The sequence below is a fragment of the Pseudogymnoascus destructans genome (assembly GCF_001641265.1).
Source record: "Pseudogymnoascus destructans isolate 20631-21 unplaced genomic scaffold scaffold_6, whole genome shotgun sequence".
Classification (NCBI taxonomy): Eukaryota; Fungi; Ascomycota; class Leotiomycetes; order Thelebolales; family Thelebolaceae; genus Pseudogymnoascus; species Pseudogymnoascus destructans.
In genome coordinates, this window is record NW_020167525.1 from 223985 (window position 1) to 239886 (window position 15902).

The 15902-nt window shown below is 50.9% G+C and overlaps 8 protein-coding genes across 8 annotated transcripts; 5 read left to right on the forward strand and 3 right to left on the reverse strand.

Moving 5' to 3' along the window:
* Positions 1-408: 408 nt before the first annotated feature.
* On the forward strand, positions 409-3335 carry VC83_03261 (uncharacterized protein). Its single transcript, XM_024466909.1, has 4 exons — positions 409-809; positions 867-883; positions 948-1058; positions 1109-3335. The coding sequence occupies exons 1-4, from the start codon at positions 695-697 to the stop codon at positions 3095-3097; spliced, it is 2232 nt and encodes a 743-aa protein (XP_024325667.1). The 5' UTR covers positions 409-694; the 3' UTR covers positions 3098-3335.
* Positions 3336-4977: 1642 nt separating this feature from the next.
* On the forward strand, positions 4978-5451 carry VC83_03262 (uncharacterized protein; the record flags this gene model as incomplete). Its single annotated transcript, XM_024466910.1, has 1 exon — positions 4978-5451. One exon carries the CDS (start codon positions 4978-4980, stop codon positions 5449-5451), a length of 474 nt encoding a protein of 157 aa, XP_024325668.1.
* A 2-nt stretch (positions 5452-5453) lies between these two features.
* Positions 5454-5813, forward strand: VC83_03263 (uncharacterized protein; the record flags this gene model as incomplete). Its single annotated transcript, XM_024466911.1, has 2 exons — positions 5454-5706; positions 5758-5813. The coding sequence occupies 2 exons, from the start codon at positions 5454-5456 to the stop codon at positions 5811-5813; spliced, it is 309 nt and encodes a 102-aa protein (XP_024325669.1).
* Positions 5814-6084: 271 nt separating this feature from the next.
* On the forward strand, positions 6085-8220 carry VC83_03264 (uncharacterized protein). The gene is made up of 3 exons (XM_024466912.1): positions 6085-6446; positions 6569-6794; positions 6895-8220. Exons 1-3 carry the CDS (start codon positions 6156-6158, stop codon positions 7674-7676), a joined length of 1299 nt encoding a protein of 432 aa, XP_024325662.1. The 5' UTR covers positions 6085-6155; the 3' UTR covers positions 7677-8220.
* Positions 8221-8382: 162 nt separating this feature from the next.
* On the reverse strand, positions 8383-8727 carry VC83_03265 (uncharacterized protein; the record flags this gene model as incomplete). Its single annotated transcript, XM_024466913.1, has 1 exon — positions 8383-8727. The coding sequence occupies one exon, from the start codon at positions 8725-8727 to the stop codon at positions 8383-8385; it is 345 nt and encodes a 114-aa protein (XP_024325663.1).
* A 1034-nt stretch (positions 8728-9761) lies between these two features.
* Positions 9762-11555, reverse strand: NMT1_1 (glycylpeptide N-tetradecanoyltransferase; the record flags this gene model as incomplete). The annotated part of the gene is made up of 3 exons (XM_024466914.1): positions 9762-10166; positions 10214-10802; positions 10852-11555. The coding sequence occupies 3 exons, from the start codon at positions 11553-11555 to the stop codon at positions 9762-9764; spliced, it is 1698 nt and encodes a 565-aa protein (XP_024325664.1).
* Positions 11556-11808: 253 nt separating this feature from the next.
* On the forward strand, positions 11809-13429 carry VC83_09613 (uncharacterized protein). Its single transcript, XM_024473026.1, has one exon. The coding sequence runs from the start codon at positions 12208-12210 to the stop codon at positions 13372-13374; it is 1167 nt and encodes a 388-aa protein (XP_024328794.1). The 5' UTR covers positions 11809-12207; the 3' UTR covers positions 13375-13429.
* Positions 13430-14571: 1142 nt separating this feature from the next.
* Positions 14572-15435, reverse strand: VC83_03267 (uncharacterized protein; the record flags this gene model as incomplete). Its single annotated transcript, XM_024466915.1, has 5 exons — positions 14572-14606; positions 14647-14738; positions 14781-15043; positions 15089-15183; positions 15273-15435. The coding sequence occupies 5 exons, from the start codon at positions 15433-15435 to the stop codon at positions 14572-14574; spliced, it is 648 nt and encodes a 215-aa protein (XP_024325665.1).
* Between the last annotated feature and the right edge of the window lie 467 nt (positions 15436-15902).

The following is a 15902-nucleotide window of genomic DNA, read 5'->3' on the forward strand; positions in this document are numbered from 1 at the left end:
TTAGCAACAGACATGATGAAGCTATTCTATAGGCCAGGAAGCAGGCAGATGAAGCGTTATGCCATAAGAAAAAGGAGAGTAAAAGGAGAGTAACGGGCACGGGTCGCTCCTGAAAACGGGCCGCCCTTTACAAACGGGCCGCCCTTTACAAATCACAAATATAGGAAAAAGTTGGTGGTCCCTTATCGGCGGTCACGTGTCAGCACATTTTACGATAACTGCTGTAGTATATTATAGATTCTGTTCGAGTACTAGTGGATCGTAGCCGCCAAAATCCAAGGCAAGCGCGGATACCACGTGCTTTAGCTCCAACGCTCGATCCCCGCCGCCCATGCCCCTAATATAGCTTAGCGCTCTTACTCGACACACCTAGCTAAGAACAACCTCCTTTCCCTCAATTAACCACCACACCCCTACAGTTGTGTTTGCCTCTTGAGATCGTCGTCTTCGTCGTCGCCTTCAATCTCCCTTCTTCCTCTTTGTCGTTAAATTGTTGTTTATGTATTTACAAGGCTTCTTTTGTTAACTGCCGCTCTTTCTACTGTATATTCTTCTGCATTCTACATGGCGTCTTGAGGTATTACTTTGTTTGTCCTTCTGTGCGACGATCCCTGGACCCTGGCTTGACCTTCTTTGACCGCGGTTCCTAGCTGGGCATACACTGTTGGCCACACATACACAACGCAACCCCATTATGTCGTCAGGATTGAGTAAACGGCAGCAGGCGCGCAATGAGCGTACACTGCAGAACCTCGTCAAGAGCGTTCCGGGCAATTCGACATGCGCCGACTGCGGAGCGAGAAACCCAGGTGAGCCGCCGCAATCAATCCGCACATGAGATCTCAGGACCCTAACCCGTATACCAGGCTGGGCGAGTTGGAGTGTAAGTTGAGCACCAGTTCCGTCTGCGGCAGTTTCCATGAATCATCAGTACTAAGTCTATGTAGTTGGGCATTTTTCTGTGTGTGCGATGCGCCGCCGTACACCGCGGGTTGGGCACCCATATTTCGAAGGTCAAGTCGCTAAGCATGGATTCGTGGTCTAATGAGCAAGTCGAGGTACGTCGAGTCCTTCTTGGTGATGCGTAATCGGCTCTAACACAAGCCAGAATATGAAGCAGAGGGGAAATACGATGTCGAACCTGATTTATAATCCGAAGAACACGAGGCCACCGCTTCCAGTTGATGCGGACGAGGTCGACTCGGCGGTGGAACGATTCATCCGAAACAAATACAAGAATAGCGCACCAGCTACGAACTACGACGATAGTCGCGACTATGAGACATCCACGGCATACCGGGAACCTGAGTCAAACCGCCGGGAACCCGAGCCGGTCCGCCGCGAGACTACCTCGAACAGCCACCGGAGGACTGGCAGCACAGATTCCGACGACGAGCACCCCCTCCCGGCGCCCCCTCAGAAGTCGAGATTTGGATTTAGGTCGGCATCATCCATTTTTCCCATGTCATCGAAGGCGAAGAGGGAGGCTGCCGCAAGAGTATATCTAGAGAACCAAAGCCGGAACGACAATGCTAGGTGGGACGATGATGAGGGTCCTCCGCCACCAAGGAAAGGGAAGCCCGCACGCATATTCGGGAGTTCCAATGCATCCGATCGATCTGTGGAAGAGTGGGAAAAGAAACTGAGCCAACTTCGTGAGATGGGCTTCAAGAACGACAAGCGGAATTCCACGGTTTTGAAGGGATTCAATGGCAATATGGACAAAACGCTCGAAACATTAGTACGGCTTGGAGAACGTGAGGCACCATCAAGATCGAGGACACCTTCGACTGCACCATTGAGCGCGGGACTCCTTATAAATCCCTCGAAAGACTCTCCAGCTTCTCCAACTCCATCAAAGAACCCATGGGATATGCCATCCGCGCCACCACAGTCTTCGCAATCCACAGGTGCTCTTTCTCTCCAGGAACAGCAAAGCAAGAATAATCCGCAGCAAGCTTCCCTCAATCCATTTGGGTTTGCAACTTCCAAGTCGCAGTATAATCTGAACCAGCAGTACACCAATGTCGAACAGCCATTCCAAAACATGTCAATCTCTCCAAACCAGCCACTGTTTCCGCACCACACAGGTGGGACTGCTCAGAGACAGCCGTTCATGGCTGCTGCTGCTCCATCCATGCCGTCTATCCCTCAAGGCCAATACGCCCCTTCGCCCTATGGCGCGCAACTGCAGACCCAATATTCACCTACCACGAGCCCAGGGCATAATCCTTTCCTACAACAGCAGCCGACTAGGCAGACTCAAAGTTTGAATGTGACGCCGCTTACTGCGACTGCCCCAAACCCATTCCATACCCTAACACGCAACCAAACGTTTCCGATGCAGCAGGGTAGCCAGGCGCAGCCCCAAATGTCGATGCAAGACTACTTTAATTCGGGTCAGCAACAGCAGCAACCACAGCTTAATCCATACAGCCAACAGCAAACGCCACAGCAGCCGAATCCGTTTAACCAGATGCAGCAGCCTCAGCAGCAGCAACAGCTTCAACGGCTCAATCCTTATAACCAGCCTCAGCTAATGCAGCAGCAGCTGAACCCTTACAACAACTTCCAGCAACAGCCGCAGCAGCTGCTTCCTCAACAAACGGGGCGAGCTGATAAAACGAGCATTATGGCGCTATATGGCAGCAACCCACAATCACCACCACTCCCCTCGCCACAGCCACAACAACAGCCACAGTTTGCGAACCAGCCACAACAACTAACCCAAAACCCATACCAACCCCAGCTCGTGAATACCAACCAACAATTCGGCAACCCCACTCAACAACAACCCGGCCTATCTAGCCCCCTCTCCTCTAGCGTTAGCTTTGGTGGCTCCAAAAACCCCTTCATGCACGGCTCCTCCACCAACCCCTCGCCCTTTGCCCAGCCCAACCAAGCCGCTGGGGGCGCACCGCATGGCGGACTCTTAGCCGCCAGCGGCGTCGGTGGGATCGGGAGCGCGAATGGTGGGAACCCGTCGAGACATGTCAGCCAGGAGAGCATGAGCGTTGATCCAAATGGATGGCACGCGCACAGTGGGCGCCACAGCCCGGATGCGTTTGCCAGTTTGAGTTCGAGGGCTGTGCGGTGAGGGGTGAACGATGAATAAGGGATAAAGAAATGGTATATGGCATGGATTAGTCTGTCCATATAGCTAGAAATTATAACGTGTCATGCAGTTACATGGATAGAAATTCAGGATCAACGTTCGAAGTTGGGTGCAGAAGATAGTTAAGCCAAGACGAGAGGGCAGGGAGTTGGCAAAGGAGAATTAATGGATGATGAGGGCATATACTGCTCTATAACCTCGAGAACAATACCAATAGGCTTTATTGAATCCCTGAACTATAAATTCCTCGCGGCACACCTCAACATACAAATCAGCGCACAGTCGCAATTCCCCCTCAAAAAGTCCAACCACCTCAAGACCCAAACCACCCAAGAAACCTACTCCCTCTCCGTTTCCCCTTCCCTTTGTTCTTCCCTTTATGCCCGTCTCCGCTAGGTGTATCCACACTCCCACCTACTTCCCTAAGTTATCGCAGCAAAATATTAATTTCTACGCCTATTATTTGCTCTTTTGTTGCGGAAGGCACCGCAACTCTCTAGTCTTATCACAAAAATCATGTTATCATTACTTATTTTCGGCCTACTCCACGACTGCGTCCCCGTAACCAATTTATCACCCAGTCACCCGGATATCCGGCATGGCCTCAGAACTCCTCCATCCAAACCGCTCGGAGTCACAGCCATCAGAGTGCTCTGCTAATGGGCCATATTCAAAACGCTGGTCCTCGGCCAGCCCTGAAACGAATGTTTATGGACCGGCCGGGCCATACCAATCCCCTGTGAGCTACACGCAATGCAGTGCGGATGTGAAATCCTCTCAACAAATTCAGCAACTGAGTTGGCACTGGAAATTTGGTAAGAAAATGAATGGAGGAAGTCGATACAGTAGCTAAGCAGAAGTATCGCTTTGAAATGCAGAGAGTAGACAGTCGGAATTAGGGGCTTCCACGGGTAACACAGTCGTGATCGTAGAGTATATAGGACAATTGAATTCAATCACTATCTATCTAGTGGGCCTACATACTATTTGTAGACCGGCTCCTGAAGCTTGAGCTGGGCGATCCGCCCGTCTCAAACGCCCGGCTTCGCCCAAGCTACGCCCAGCTTCAGAGCCGGCGCTGATCCTTACGCCCAGCTTCTACGGAGTATGAAGCTGATGCCGATCTTACGCCCAGCTTTGCCTGGCACCAGCCTGCCCTACGCCCGGCGTATATGGCAGTCCTACGCCACCTTCGTGGTGGCTTAGGCCTCGTGCCTAGAGCGGTCCGATTAGGGGCCTGGTATTACAGTATACGGTTAGTTCGGTAAATGAAAATTACAGTCATAATCCGTTAAGTCGATAGCTCGGGTCCCGTAAATACCATCGATAGCGTAAATATCGAGAATATCGAACTTGGGTTGAGGCCAGCAAAACGTATCGACGTAACGTGAATCGAGTATCGACTTAACGCGTCATGACTGTATAATGAAAATTCTACCCTGTCGTGATTAAATAAGCCACCACGTGACGCTCACCTTCCCCCACAGCCGTTGGCCCTGCTGTCCCTTACTCCTCCACCCTTTGCTGCCCGTAAGCCCCCTATACCCCTTATTAACCTCTCTGGTGCCTCTATTACATATGAGGCTAGCGGCAGCTCCTAGCGTTGTGGTTTGAGGTGGCTTGACAAAGCCATCTTATGCCACAGTGAGAGCGGCGGGGTATAATTTTCATTACGGTTAAATTACAGGGTAATTTTCATTTACTGTACAATATATCCAACACGAACGACCAACCAACGGCCAGCCAACAATGAACCTACAACCAACTACTAACTTCTAACCTCCCCTTCCACCTCACACCTCCCACCTTCTGCCTTCCACCTTTCAACATGTAACTGTGATAACAACGTCGGGGAAAACATAATGAACAGGATCCAAACTTTTCCAGAAAACCAGGCTGATAGAATGGTACTGACCCCGACTCATGACCCGCAGCTCGTCTTCGGATGCTATCAAAAACCCTACTTTGATCCGGCCGAGTTACGGCCGAGAATTACGGCCGAGAATTACGAAGAACCCAGACAATTTTCGATTAACGACAAATTGATTATTATGCAAATGGAATTTTGTCACCCAGGCGGGCCAATATTTGAATACGGCATGCGCGACAGCAACAGCGAGAATGTTGTTTTCATTTACCACGTCTCAGATAGACAGAAGTTTCTCGAGCTACCGTATAGATATGAGAAAGTGTGTAATACTATCATGCCACAGGTAGCTCCCCCTCAACCCGAACCAGGCACTTCGGGAGGCAGCTTGGCGAAAAGGGTTCTGAGCCGGTTGCATTTAAGGCATCGTGAAGCAAAGCCCCCTCCTCCTATTATGGTGCTGTCTTAGACATGGACCCCAAATCACCACGGCCACGCCAAGTTACTGGCGAAGAGGGAGAAACTTCCAGTCGAAGTATTGGTGCTATTTTTCTGGAAGTCTCTTGCTCCTGGGATACGGGTATGGCCAACCCCGAGGTCAAAGAGGAGGCAATGCTCGAGCTGGCGAAACGAGTCGTCTTAAAAAGAGCGTATGCAGAAGAGTTCGCAAAGAAGGCGAAGGCGAAGGCGAAGGCCAAGCAGTTAATTAGCACGAGATTATGTAGTTCGTGGCATGAGCTTCAGCCACCTCTATAGCACCCGCTAACTGTTGGAGCGACACCCGTGCGGCTCAGGCATCTGATTGCGAGACAACCCCGTCTAAGCGATTAAGCGCATGCGGCTTTCCAATTTATTTGTGATGAGGCATTGTTAATAATAATCCGCAAGGTGCATCAATCAATATATGCCATCGGTGCTATTGTCTTGGCGGCATATGGCTTCGTATTCGTTGGCTTAGGGGCCAAGCTGGGGCTGACACCGGCCGTCACCACCACGTCACTGGATAAAGAATTATAGGCGACAGAAACGGACAGGAACGGAGGGAGGGGATAAATACCAGCTATAAGTAATGGTAGTTAGCTGTTTCCATTTCCATTTGAGTATTATTCCTTTGCCTGTAAGCTCACTGTTGCCATTCTTACGGCCTACCTTCGTTGCTGCCAAACCAACATTATGCCTCGTCCATCATCTAGCCTTCTCCTTGCTTTGCTTGGATCCGTCACCAGCACGATAGCATGTACAATTCCTACCACGCCGCCGGGAAACACCATCCTTGACAAGTTCAGCATTGTTGTTCAGAACCCGAACATTCCCACAGTCCACAACAAGGTCATGAGATTCAGGGCCAATGGCGACGACGAGCATTTGGTGCTGCCCCCTGTAGGCGTTGCCACGAACGACGTGCTGTATCTTCAAGATGGCCGTCTCATTTACAATGCGATCCACTCTGTAATCGATCTGGAGGTAGGGTTTCCATAATTGGCCCCTGGGACACTGGGACGCTGGGACGCTGAGACGCTGAGACGCTGAGACGCTGGGACGCTGGGACGCTTGAGACGAGCAATTGTAAAGCTGACCTCTTCTAGTACAACGACCAAGATGACACGACCAAGATGTTCATGACGGCGCGGGAATACCACCCATCTGCGGTTTTCAACGGAGAGTATGCTTGTGATCCAGACACGGATGAGCTGCAGATCCGGCTGAAACTTGTTTCTCGCCTCACTGATCCGCCCGTGCTTGGTGGGCAGATCGGCATACGGGACGCGGTGGGAACATTGGAATTCCGATACTCACCCCCCGGAAACACCAGTAAGTTGCTTTTATCCTTTTCTTGCCCCACGGAAGTAATTTAAGGCCCCACGAATTGGGGGACATGTGTTACTATTGCTGACACCTATGCTCCTCTTAGAGATCAACAATGAATTTATGCCCGTTGAGATGGTGATTTTCCGCAACGGCGTAAGCCCCACCGGTACCGCCAAGCCTCCCACCTCCACGGCCGCCGCTCAAAGTTCAGCTGTGATTCCAACAACCACTGCCGCACCACCAACCGGCACCGGCGTTCCTACAACCCCAACCAGCCCAGATAAGGTTGGTGACTACGAATTTTTATACTGCTGGGCCGAGCCAGCTGCCGGTCGGGCATTCGCTGCTAAATCCACCGCTGCGGACGACATGACTCTCGCGAAATGCGCGGCCTTCTGCGCTGTTTACCAATACTTCGGCACCGAGTGGAGCAAAGAGTGTTGGTGCGGCAATGAGGTTGCAGCAGGATCTGATGCAGCGCCATTGGGAGAGTGCGACCACCCCTGCGCTGGAGACGCAACGCAACTATGCGGAGGCTCGCGTCGTCTGTCGGTCTACCAGAATTCCGCCGCGACTGGTCCCCAGCAACCTGATACCGTTGGCAACTTTGAGTTTCACGGCTGCCTCAGTGACAACCAGGGACAGCGTACGTTGGCGCAGGATATGCTCAGGAGCGATGACATGACGCTGGAGATCTGCGCTACTTTCTGTGGTGGCTACAGGTACTTTGGGACTGAGTGGAGCACTGAGTGTTGGTGTGGAAATACCGTCACTACGGGCGCTACGACGGTTGATGCTGGGCAGTGCAGTATGACTTGCGGTGGCAATGGCGACCTGTTGTGCGGGAATGGAAATAGATTGAGTGTTTACAAGGTGAAAGCTTAGGGCGTGCGTGGTTGAAGCGTAGCTCGCCAGCTGCTCAGGTTAAACAGCAATATGGGCAAAGATGGAATTGGATATTGATCGTGTCTTTGTTTCCAGTGCCGACTGCCCTGGCACCATTGGAAACATTGATAGTTCACTATTCAATTTCTATGTAGTTGGCACAAAAGTTTATGACTCAATCTAAAATACTATCATGATAGATCTAGACAGGCGTATTAAACACATCCCAGTTTGCACCGGGCGACATCAGGCTGTACCGCCCATATCTACCTCCAACTATTTCGTATCCAGTCCCTCTCTCAACCACCACCGCCGACTCAGGCAGGAACATGGCATGAGTGAGCCCCGCGCCGTGGACACCGACTAATATGTCAATTCCGGGCACCACCTTGATTTGCTCCGCGAAACTAAGCTCCGCAAAGTCGATGCGCTGGACTTTTAGATGTGGGATGTGTGCCCGGAGGGCGGCGAGGTGGGAGTCCTGGCCGAGGAGGCGGCGGGTGGAGCGGCGGTCGACCAGGGTTAGGACGATGTCGGGGTGGGGGTGGGGGTGGTGGTGAGGTCGTAGAAGGAGAGGATGCGCTGGGCGAATGTGGTGAGGAGAGGCGAGCGGTCGCAGTTGTGGACGTCCCAGTCGCCTTGCCAGACGGGGTTGCTGGCTCCAGGTAGGGGATGATGATGTTCTCGCTGGTTGTGAGGGCGGTGGTCATATTTCTCGCTCTGACGGTGGGGCGTTTCGCGAAGAGGGACTATGCCATGGATTATGCGATCCCTCGCGCTTGACGAGGATAGTGAAGTTCCGCGCCGGCTCCACGATCGTAACACTGGGATCTAGAACCACCCGATCGTTCAAGACAGCGCGTGGTCCCGTCCCATACCAGTACCTGAAGTCATCCAGTTGAGGCATGCGCGATGCCTCTTGGCCCTGCAGCGTCCTCCTGTCGCATCCCAAATTAAACTTTTGCGCTGTGGCATTGAAATTCGCTGATCGGCCGAAGCACATCGTATCCGTCCGCTCCTGCCCCTTGGTCCGCTCTGGCTGTGGAAACATGTCAGATTCGCAGGGGAATCAGCGGTGCAGTACCGACCGATCGATCGCGCTGGTTCTCGAGATACTTGAGTCCGAAGCGGCTGACGCAATAGACTGGGTCCTGGGGATGGAATGTCATACTCGGGGAGAGCATCTAATGTAGCGAGGGGCGTGTATCATGCTCCGGCCTTGCCCCTAATATTACTTGATTGTGCGTGCCATTGTGCCTGGGTTTGTGCTCTGGCGTTTCCTCCCAAGGGGAGGCGATATGTGATACTAGCAGGTGCGCGGAAGAGCGTCGCCGTCGTGAGAAAAATGAACAGCAGCGCTGCCGTGGTGGTAAGTATCACCTGGCGCCGCTTCAAACGCCTCAGCAGTACTGCCATAGCTGCCTGGCTCGATAGGGGTGGTTGTCGATGGCTCCCTCTCCTCCGAGGCTCTATCTAGGGGAACACCATCGACTATAAACCCCCCGCGTCTTTCTCCATGACTCTTTTGTGTCTCTTCCATCCTCCCACGGGCTATTAGTTTCATCAGATCACAAATAACCCAGTTCCCTCAACCATCACCCTATCAGTAACACTTCCATCCCAAACCCCATAGAAATCCCAAAACTAGCTGGCTACGCCAGGGGTCACATAGGGCAAACCGGGGCGATGGTACCCACGACGAGGCTAGGTCGGGTCTCTTCTGATGCTCATGCGGGTAAGCGCGCTCTCCCTTCACCGTTCACGACTCTGCAGTGGAGGTTCTTTCCAGTCGGGTGTTATTTCAGGGATGTTTCTTTACTTGATACGTGGCAGCTGTTTGTTGTGAGCTATTGTTAGAGCTTGCCATGCAGCAGGGCAGCTTGGGATATGTACGCTCAATGGTGCTTTGTAAGATATTTACATACGCGATAAAAGGGATGGGCGCGAGACGAGACGATGGACATGACGGATTCTGACAGTTGCATATCAAGCTGGCCTGTCGGCCTGACACATTTCGTCCAAATCCCCTGATCATGCTATACTCCTATTCACCATCCCAGGTTCATCCACACCTCCCCTACAGCATTACAGCATCGCAACTCCAATCCCGCTCATCCCCGCCTCATCCACCTCATTCCTCCGATCCACCCCACCCGCAATCGGATTCGCGTTATAGTTATACAGGTAATAATGCAGCTGTCCGTCTCCCTTGCCGAACTTCTGTTCCTCGAGGAACAGCACGTTGTCCATCAGAGTCAGCGAGTTGAAGACGTCGAACTTGTATCGCTTGGCGAGGATGAGGCAGTCGTTAATCAGCGCGTTCAGGCGTACCTTGAGGGCCGGCTTATCGAACGGTGTCGTGAGCCCGGTCTCCGTCGCGTAGTAGAAGAGGTAGGCTGCGCGGACGACTTCGTGTTGGGGGTGGTCGATGACGGTGGACTCGAGGGAGTAGAAGGAGAAGTAGTCGGTGATCTTCTTGGTTTGGGGGTCCTGTGATATGTTAGAGATTGTAGAGCTGTGGATTTAGATGAGCTTACTTCGACAACGTATGACCAGACTACTTGGTCTTTAGTCGGGGTATCTGCTTTCTTCTGGAGGAGCCAGTGCTCAACCTCTTCTCGCGTGAAGACAGGTGCCATATCGAAGCGCGCCAAGTAGCGCTTCAACAGGTCCAGAACGGCGTCGATATCCCTAGCCTCCATTGGGCGTAGACCTTTAGTGTTTGTGTTTTCCGGCAGACGGTACCTTGAGACCTGGTATGACGGCTTGCTCTTCGCTGGCAGCGGGCTGAAACCAACCTCATACAGCTTCATCCAGTCCAGCGACCTGTGGAAGTACCTGCACGTGCTTACGGGCGTTGGCAGGACCACGCCGCCAGTGTAGATGGCCTGGAAGATGCCGAGCAGGTAGCAGCGACGTGTGATTTCCTTGATGAGAACGGGTGTGAGGCGCTTGGAGCGCAGCTTCTTGTGTATGCAGAGGAAGTTGATCTCGGTGGCCTTGAGCACCTTTTGGCGGACTCGTAAGGCGATGGGGACACCCGAGATGAATGCGACGAGCTTCCTTGACTTCGAAGCCCGGACACCGACGTGCCACTCTGCCCTCCAACCCGGTGCTTGAAGTGCCCTGAAAATTGATGTTAGCGGTGTATTTTGAAATAGGTAGTAGTACTCACCACTTGAGGAACGACTTCGAGTAGTTGAACCGGAACGTCGACTCCTCATCCTCAACATAATGCCCGTTCAGCAAGTCAAACACTTCTTGCAGCTCCTCATCCTTCTTCAGATCCATCGTAACCCACTCAAACCCCTCCATCATTGCAGCTGGCTCCTTGGGCACCTTCTCCGAATCAATAAGCTTGAACGGCCCCTCCTCAATCTCGCCCGTGTCTCCAAACTTCCGTACTGGTTGCGTCTGCCAGAACTTATACGACCCAATATCCTTAGCGTTCTTCCCGCTGGCCGCCAACCCCGTCATAATATCCTGCAGACTCAACTTCTTCAGCGCCTCAATCGCCGTCCCCGTCGCCTCCTCCCCATCCTTGAGCCCCACCTCGCGGGCAAGCGTGGGGTTCATGAGCAGCAGTTCGTTGAGCTGCGCCTTGGAGAGCGCGCTGACGGGGTTGTGGTCCGCAGCGCTGCTGCTCCCGCCCGGCTTATCATCCTTCGAGGCGAGGCCGACGGCGGACTTTAGGCGGTCCTTCTTCGAGCGCTTGTTCTTGGATTTCTTTTTGGGGGCGGCGTTGGGGTCGGTGGAGGTGGATGGTGGGGCATCGTCTTCGGAGCCGGAGGAGGCGTCGTCGGTGGCTGAGACAGGGGCGGACGAGGCCGGTACCTCTTGGGGCACTTTTGTGTCTATGAGTTTGCTTTCTTCGGCCATGGTTTGATGTTGCTGTTGTACGATGAAGTGAGTTGGTGTTTATATAAATGTGGCGTACAACGGCAGCGGGGTTATTTAGCGCCTGAGGCACGAATTAAATTGAGGGACCCGAGCTATGTGATTGGTCCGAAGCAAGACAGCCAAAATTAATTTAGAGTATAATCGTCGGTGTTCGCACCGACCACCCTGCAGGTGGTCGGCGAAAGCAAGTTGCACACGGAAAGCAAGTTGCACACGGTCGCATAGCCGAGAAGGAAATTACTTCGGAAAACACATACATTTCTCTTTCTTACCTATTCACTTGTGACAAAATGGCTTTCTCACACTCTAATACTCTCGATCCTATGGAGCAAGCCCTCGAGTTCCTTAATGAGAACCCGTTTGAAAAGCCTGTCACTGCTGCACGAATATACCATGTCAATAAAAATACCCTCTACTCAAACCTCCGTCGCATGGGAGCAAAGGACGCTCTAAATACTCGACCACTTGAACATGGAGGACATAATAGGATACTCTCAGACGCGCAAATCAAGGCAGTCTACAAGTATGTAGAGGACTCATATCATGCAGGATATGGAGCGTCAAAACAGATGGTATTTACAGCAATCAATCATTTACGGTCTACAGAAATACCATCAAAGCCACCACCTTCATGGCAGGGTTTATGATGGGCATTATTTCAACTGCAACAGTGGTAACAAGCTCTGATGGACGTACGAAGGCAAAGAAAGTACAGCCTGGCAATCGTGAATGGGCTACAGTAATACAGGGTATTAATTCCCAAGGCTGGGCGATTCCACCATTTATTATTGTTGCGGGCAAAAACCACCTCACGTCTTGGTATGAAAACAGCAGATTTCCACCAAACTGGGTAATTGCTGTTACAGATAATGGTTGGACAACAAATGAGAAAGGCATGGATTGGATCCGACATTTCGAGAAGCATACAAAACCTCGAACTGTAGGTGGTTATTGTTTGTTCATCGTTGATGGTCATGAAAGCCATCACTCAGACGAATTTGAGGAATACTGCAAGGAAAACAATATTATCACTCTATGTATGCTGGCTCATTCTTCTCATATCCTCCAACCACTCGATGTTGGGTGTTTTGGCCCACTGAAAAGGGCTTATGGGCAGCAAATCGAAAACATGATGCAGGCTCACATCACACATATTACGAAGGATGACTTCTTTCCCACATTTCACGCTGCTTTCTTTATTGCAATGACTGAAAACAACATCCGAGGAGGCTTCCGAGGCACTGGGCTTTTCCCATTTGATCCTGATAGTGTGGTTTCTATGCTTGATCTCAGATTTAGAACCCCGACACCACAAAACTCCCGCCCTAGCACCGCTCAACCTTGGGTTTCCCAGACACCAAATAACCAAAATGAAGCCTTATCACAGACAGCTTTCATTAAAAATCGAATTGCACATCATCAAAATAGCTCACCAACCTCTATTTACAATGCTGTTGACCAATTTGCAAAGGGAGCATCACATATGATGTATCAATTAGCATTGTTAAAAGCAGAGAATGAAATGCTTCAGCAAGGGATGGAACAACTTAGCAAACGCAGAAGGGCTAAAAAAACACGCCTACAGCAAGGAGGATCACTTACACAACACGAAGCACAAGAGTTACAAGATGAGAGGGACCTTGCACAACAAGTAAAGCAAGAAACACAGGCAGGGAGTGGTCGGAAGCCAAGGAAAGAAACACGCGCAAGGCGCTGTGGCAACTGTGGTGGCACAAAACACAATGCACGCACCTGTCAGATGGTAATAGAGGTATCTGAGGATGAGTATTCTACATAGCTTTAATTGATTTATAGCGTTGTAGTGGAATTATCATAGTATTTGTTAAGTGAGCACATTGGACTGTATCATTCGTTATGTTGTATCATTCATTATGCACGCACGTTAATAGAAAAGTTAGTTAAGGAGTGAGTTAAAGGCTCTATATATACCTAGATTATAGATTCTAGAATATTCTATAACGTGGTTGTACACCGAGTCGTGAATGTCATCGAGTCGTGAACTTTTCCCTACTTAGCTACCTACGAACTTCAACACGTGTTTCCTCCACAACTACCAATGGAAATCCAAACCCAAGAAGCGCGAATCATTCTAGCTATTGAGGCTCTTCAAACATGTAAATCGCTTAATCGCAGGTCTGCATCAATACTATATAAAGTGACTTATTCTACGCTTACTGATAGAATGGCCGGCCGACCTTCTCGACGCGAAACCAAAGCCAATAGTCATAAATTGACTGAGCTAGAAGAGGAAGTGATTATTCGAAATATATTGGATATGGATGCAAGAGGATTTGCGCCTCGGCCTGCTAGTGTGGAGGATATGGCAAATTATATCCTTGAATCGCGTGGGGGAAAGCACGTTGGGACGCGGTGGGCATATCGATTTATACAACGCCGCCCCGAGTTAAAGACGCGTTTTAATCGCGTTTATGACTTTCAAAGAGCCTTGTGCGAAGATCCTGAGCTTATTGGAGCATGGTTTCAACTTGTGCAGAACATGAGAGCAAAGTACGGCATCCAAGTCTGCGATTTCTACAACTTTGACGAGACGGGCTTCATGATGGGCGTTATTAGCTCAGCTTTAGTTGTTACGCGCGCCGATTGACGTGGCAGAGGCAAGGCAGTTCAGCCTGGCAATCAGGAATGGGCTACAGCAATTGTTTGTGTGAATGCTGAAGGCGGGAGTATCCCTCCGTTTTTAGTAGTTCAAGGGAAATGTCACCTTTCAAGTTGGTATACTGAAGGCGGCCTTCCTCACAATTGGGTAATTAAACCAACAAGCAATGGATGGACCAACAACGAGACAGGTCTAGAATGGCTTCATCATTTCAATAAACATACTTGCAGTCGTGCAAAAGGACCATATCAGATGTTGGTTTTAGACGGGCATGAAAGTCACGAATCAGCTGTGTTTCAGGAATATTGCAAAGCAAACAACATCATAACTCTCTGTCTACCTCCTCACTCGTCTCACCTAACTCAGCCACTTGATGTGGAAAGCAACGACATCTACAAAGTTAGAGGGGCCGGTTCTTATTGGGGGACATACTGTTTGGACGGTAGCTGGTCTTGTGGCTCATCAACGCATAGTAGCTGTTGTCCGTCTGAATGATCGTGGGTGCCTCAAGATCGAATTTGTCACTGAGATATTAGAGGGTTTGTTGGATGGGGAGGGGAACTTACAAACGGTGAACCACCTCATCGAGGCCGGTGCCAGTCTCGTTGATCAACCTGATGTAAACATCCCGCCCTTCCTTGCGGTCTCCGTTTGAGTAGAGGGAGTAGGAATGGCCGTCTTTGTAATCAATGAAGATTCCAAAGTCTTGAGACCAGTTTCCGAGAGGAGCGGTTACGTCGACGAACGTGTATGGTCCGCTGATGGTGTCTGAGGTGGCCAATCCTTGGAGGATGGGGCCGTACGCGGAATTGTCTGCATGCCACCACATCTAGACAGTTAGCGGTGTTGGGATTAGGAAGGGGGGGGGGCTTACCTCATATTTGTCGAGCTCCTTGCTGTAGATCACCTTTGGCCGCTGGATGATGGTTTTCGGGGAGATGAAGGGGCAGTTAGGAATGAGCTGGAGGGCTAAACCGTGATGCTCCCATATTGCGAGGTCATCAGAGCTATAGACACAGACGCCGCCGCTTCCACCTGGTCTTGGGGCTTGTATTCACCAAACCACCAGAACTTGCCCTCTCTGTCAACGGTGACACCGCCGGCATGGGCGTTTATCAAATTGCCGTCGGTGTCGTGCCATCGCCCACCGGGCACGATGTACTTGGCTTGAGCAAGGTCGAAGAAAAGAATGGATAGCGTCGAATGGGTGTTTATCCACATGGCGTTTGCGGCTATGACGCCAAGATGTTGTTTAATTTTCCGTCGAGTGGGATGTCAACTTGTTATAACTTTCTTGTTAATCCCTATACGCCGTGATTGAAGTCGCCATAACCAACTCTCGTTATTTAATCCTGTTGTTCACGGTACCGTCCATAATCTCTGTGGCTTGTGGTGTTGTCCACAATCTCTGTCACTTATGGTGTTGTCTACAATCTCATCTCTGTGGTTTACTTTCTTGTCTACACTCCCCACCCCTCACGTCGCCCACAATCCCCATTGCATATGCTGCTCCCCGCACATCATGTTAGTTAAAGCCTACGCCTATGATTCCGTTGTTTATGTATTCCTATGTAATATGGGAAAATGAATTGTTGGGCCGAGCTCTTGGGTTAGTGGCGGCGCCACCCGCCAACGGTCAATTATGGCGTGCAATGTGGAGAGAGTGTTCATCTCACCACCACAGTTTT

Excerpts from the sequence above, each read along its gene's own strand:
- VC83_03264 (XM_024466912.1), top strand. The coding sequence starts at position 6,156 with ATGCCTCGTCCATCATCTAGCCTTCTCCTTGCTTTGCTTGGATCCGTC. Across the intron at positions 6,447-6,568 it reads ACTCTGTAATCGATCTGGAG|TACAACGACCAAGATGACAC; the intron begins GTAGGGTTTCCA and ends GACCTCTTCTAG. Across the intron at positions 6,795-6,894 it reads CTCACCCCCCGGAAACACCA|AGATCAACAATGAATTTATG; the intron begins GTAAGTTGCTTT and ends TGCTCCTCTTAG.
- VC83_03261 (XM_024466909.1), top strand. The coding sequence starts at position 695 with ATGTCGTCAGGATTGAGTAAACGGCAGCAGGCGCGCAATGAGCGTACA. Across the intron at positions 1,059-1,108 it reads GGTCTAATGAGCAAGTCGAG|AATATGAAGCAGAGGGGAAA; the intron begins GTACGTCGAGTC and ends AACACAAGCCAG.
- VC83_09613 (XM_024473026.1), top strand. The coding sequence starts at position 12,208 with ATGGCAGGGTTTATGATGGGCATTATTTCAACTGCAACAGTGGTAACA.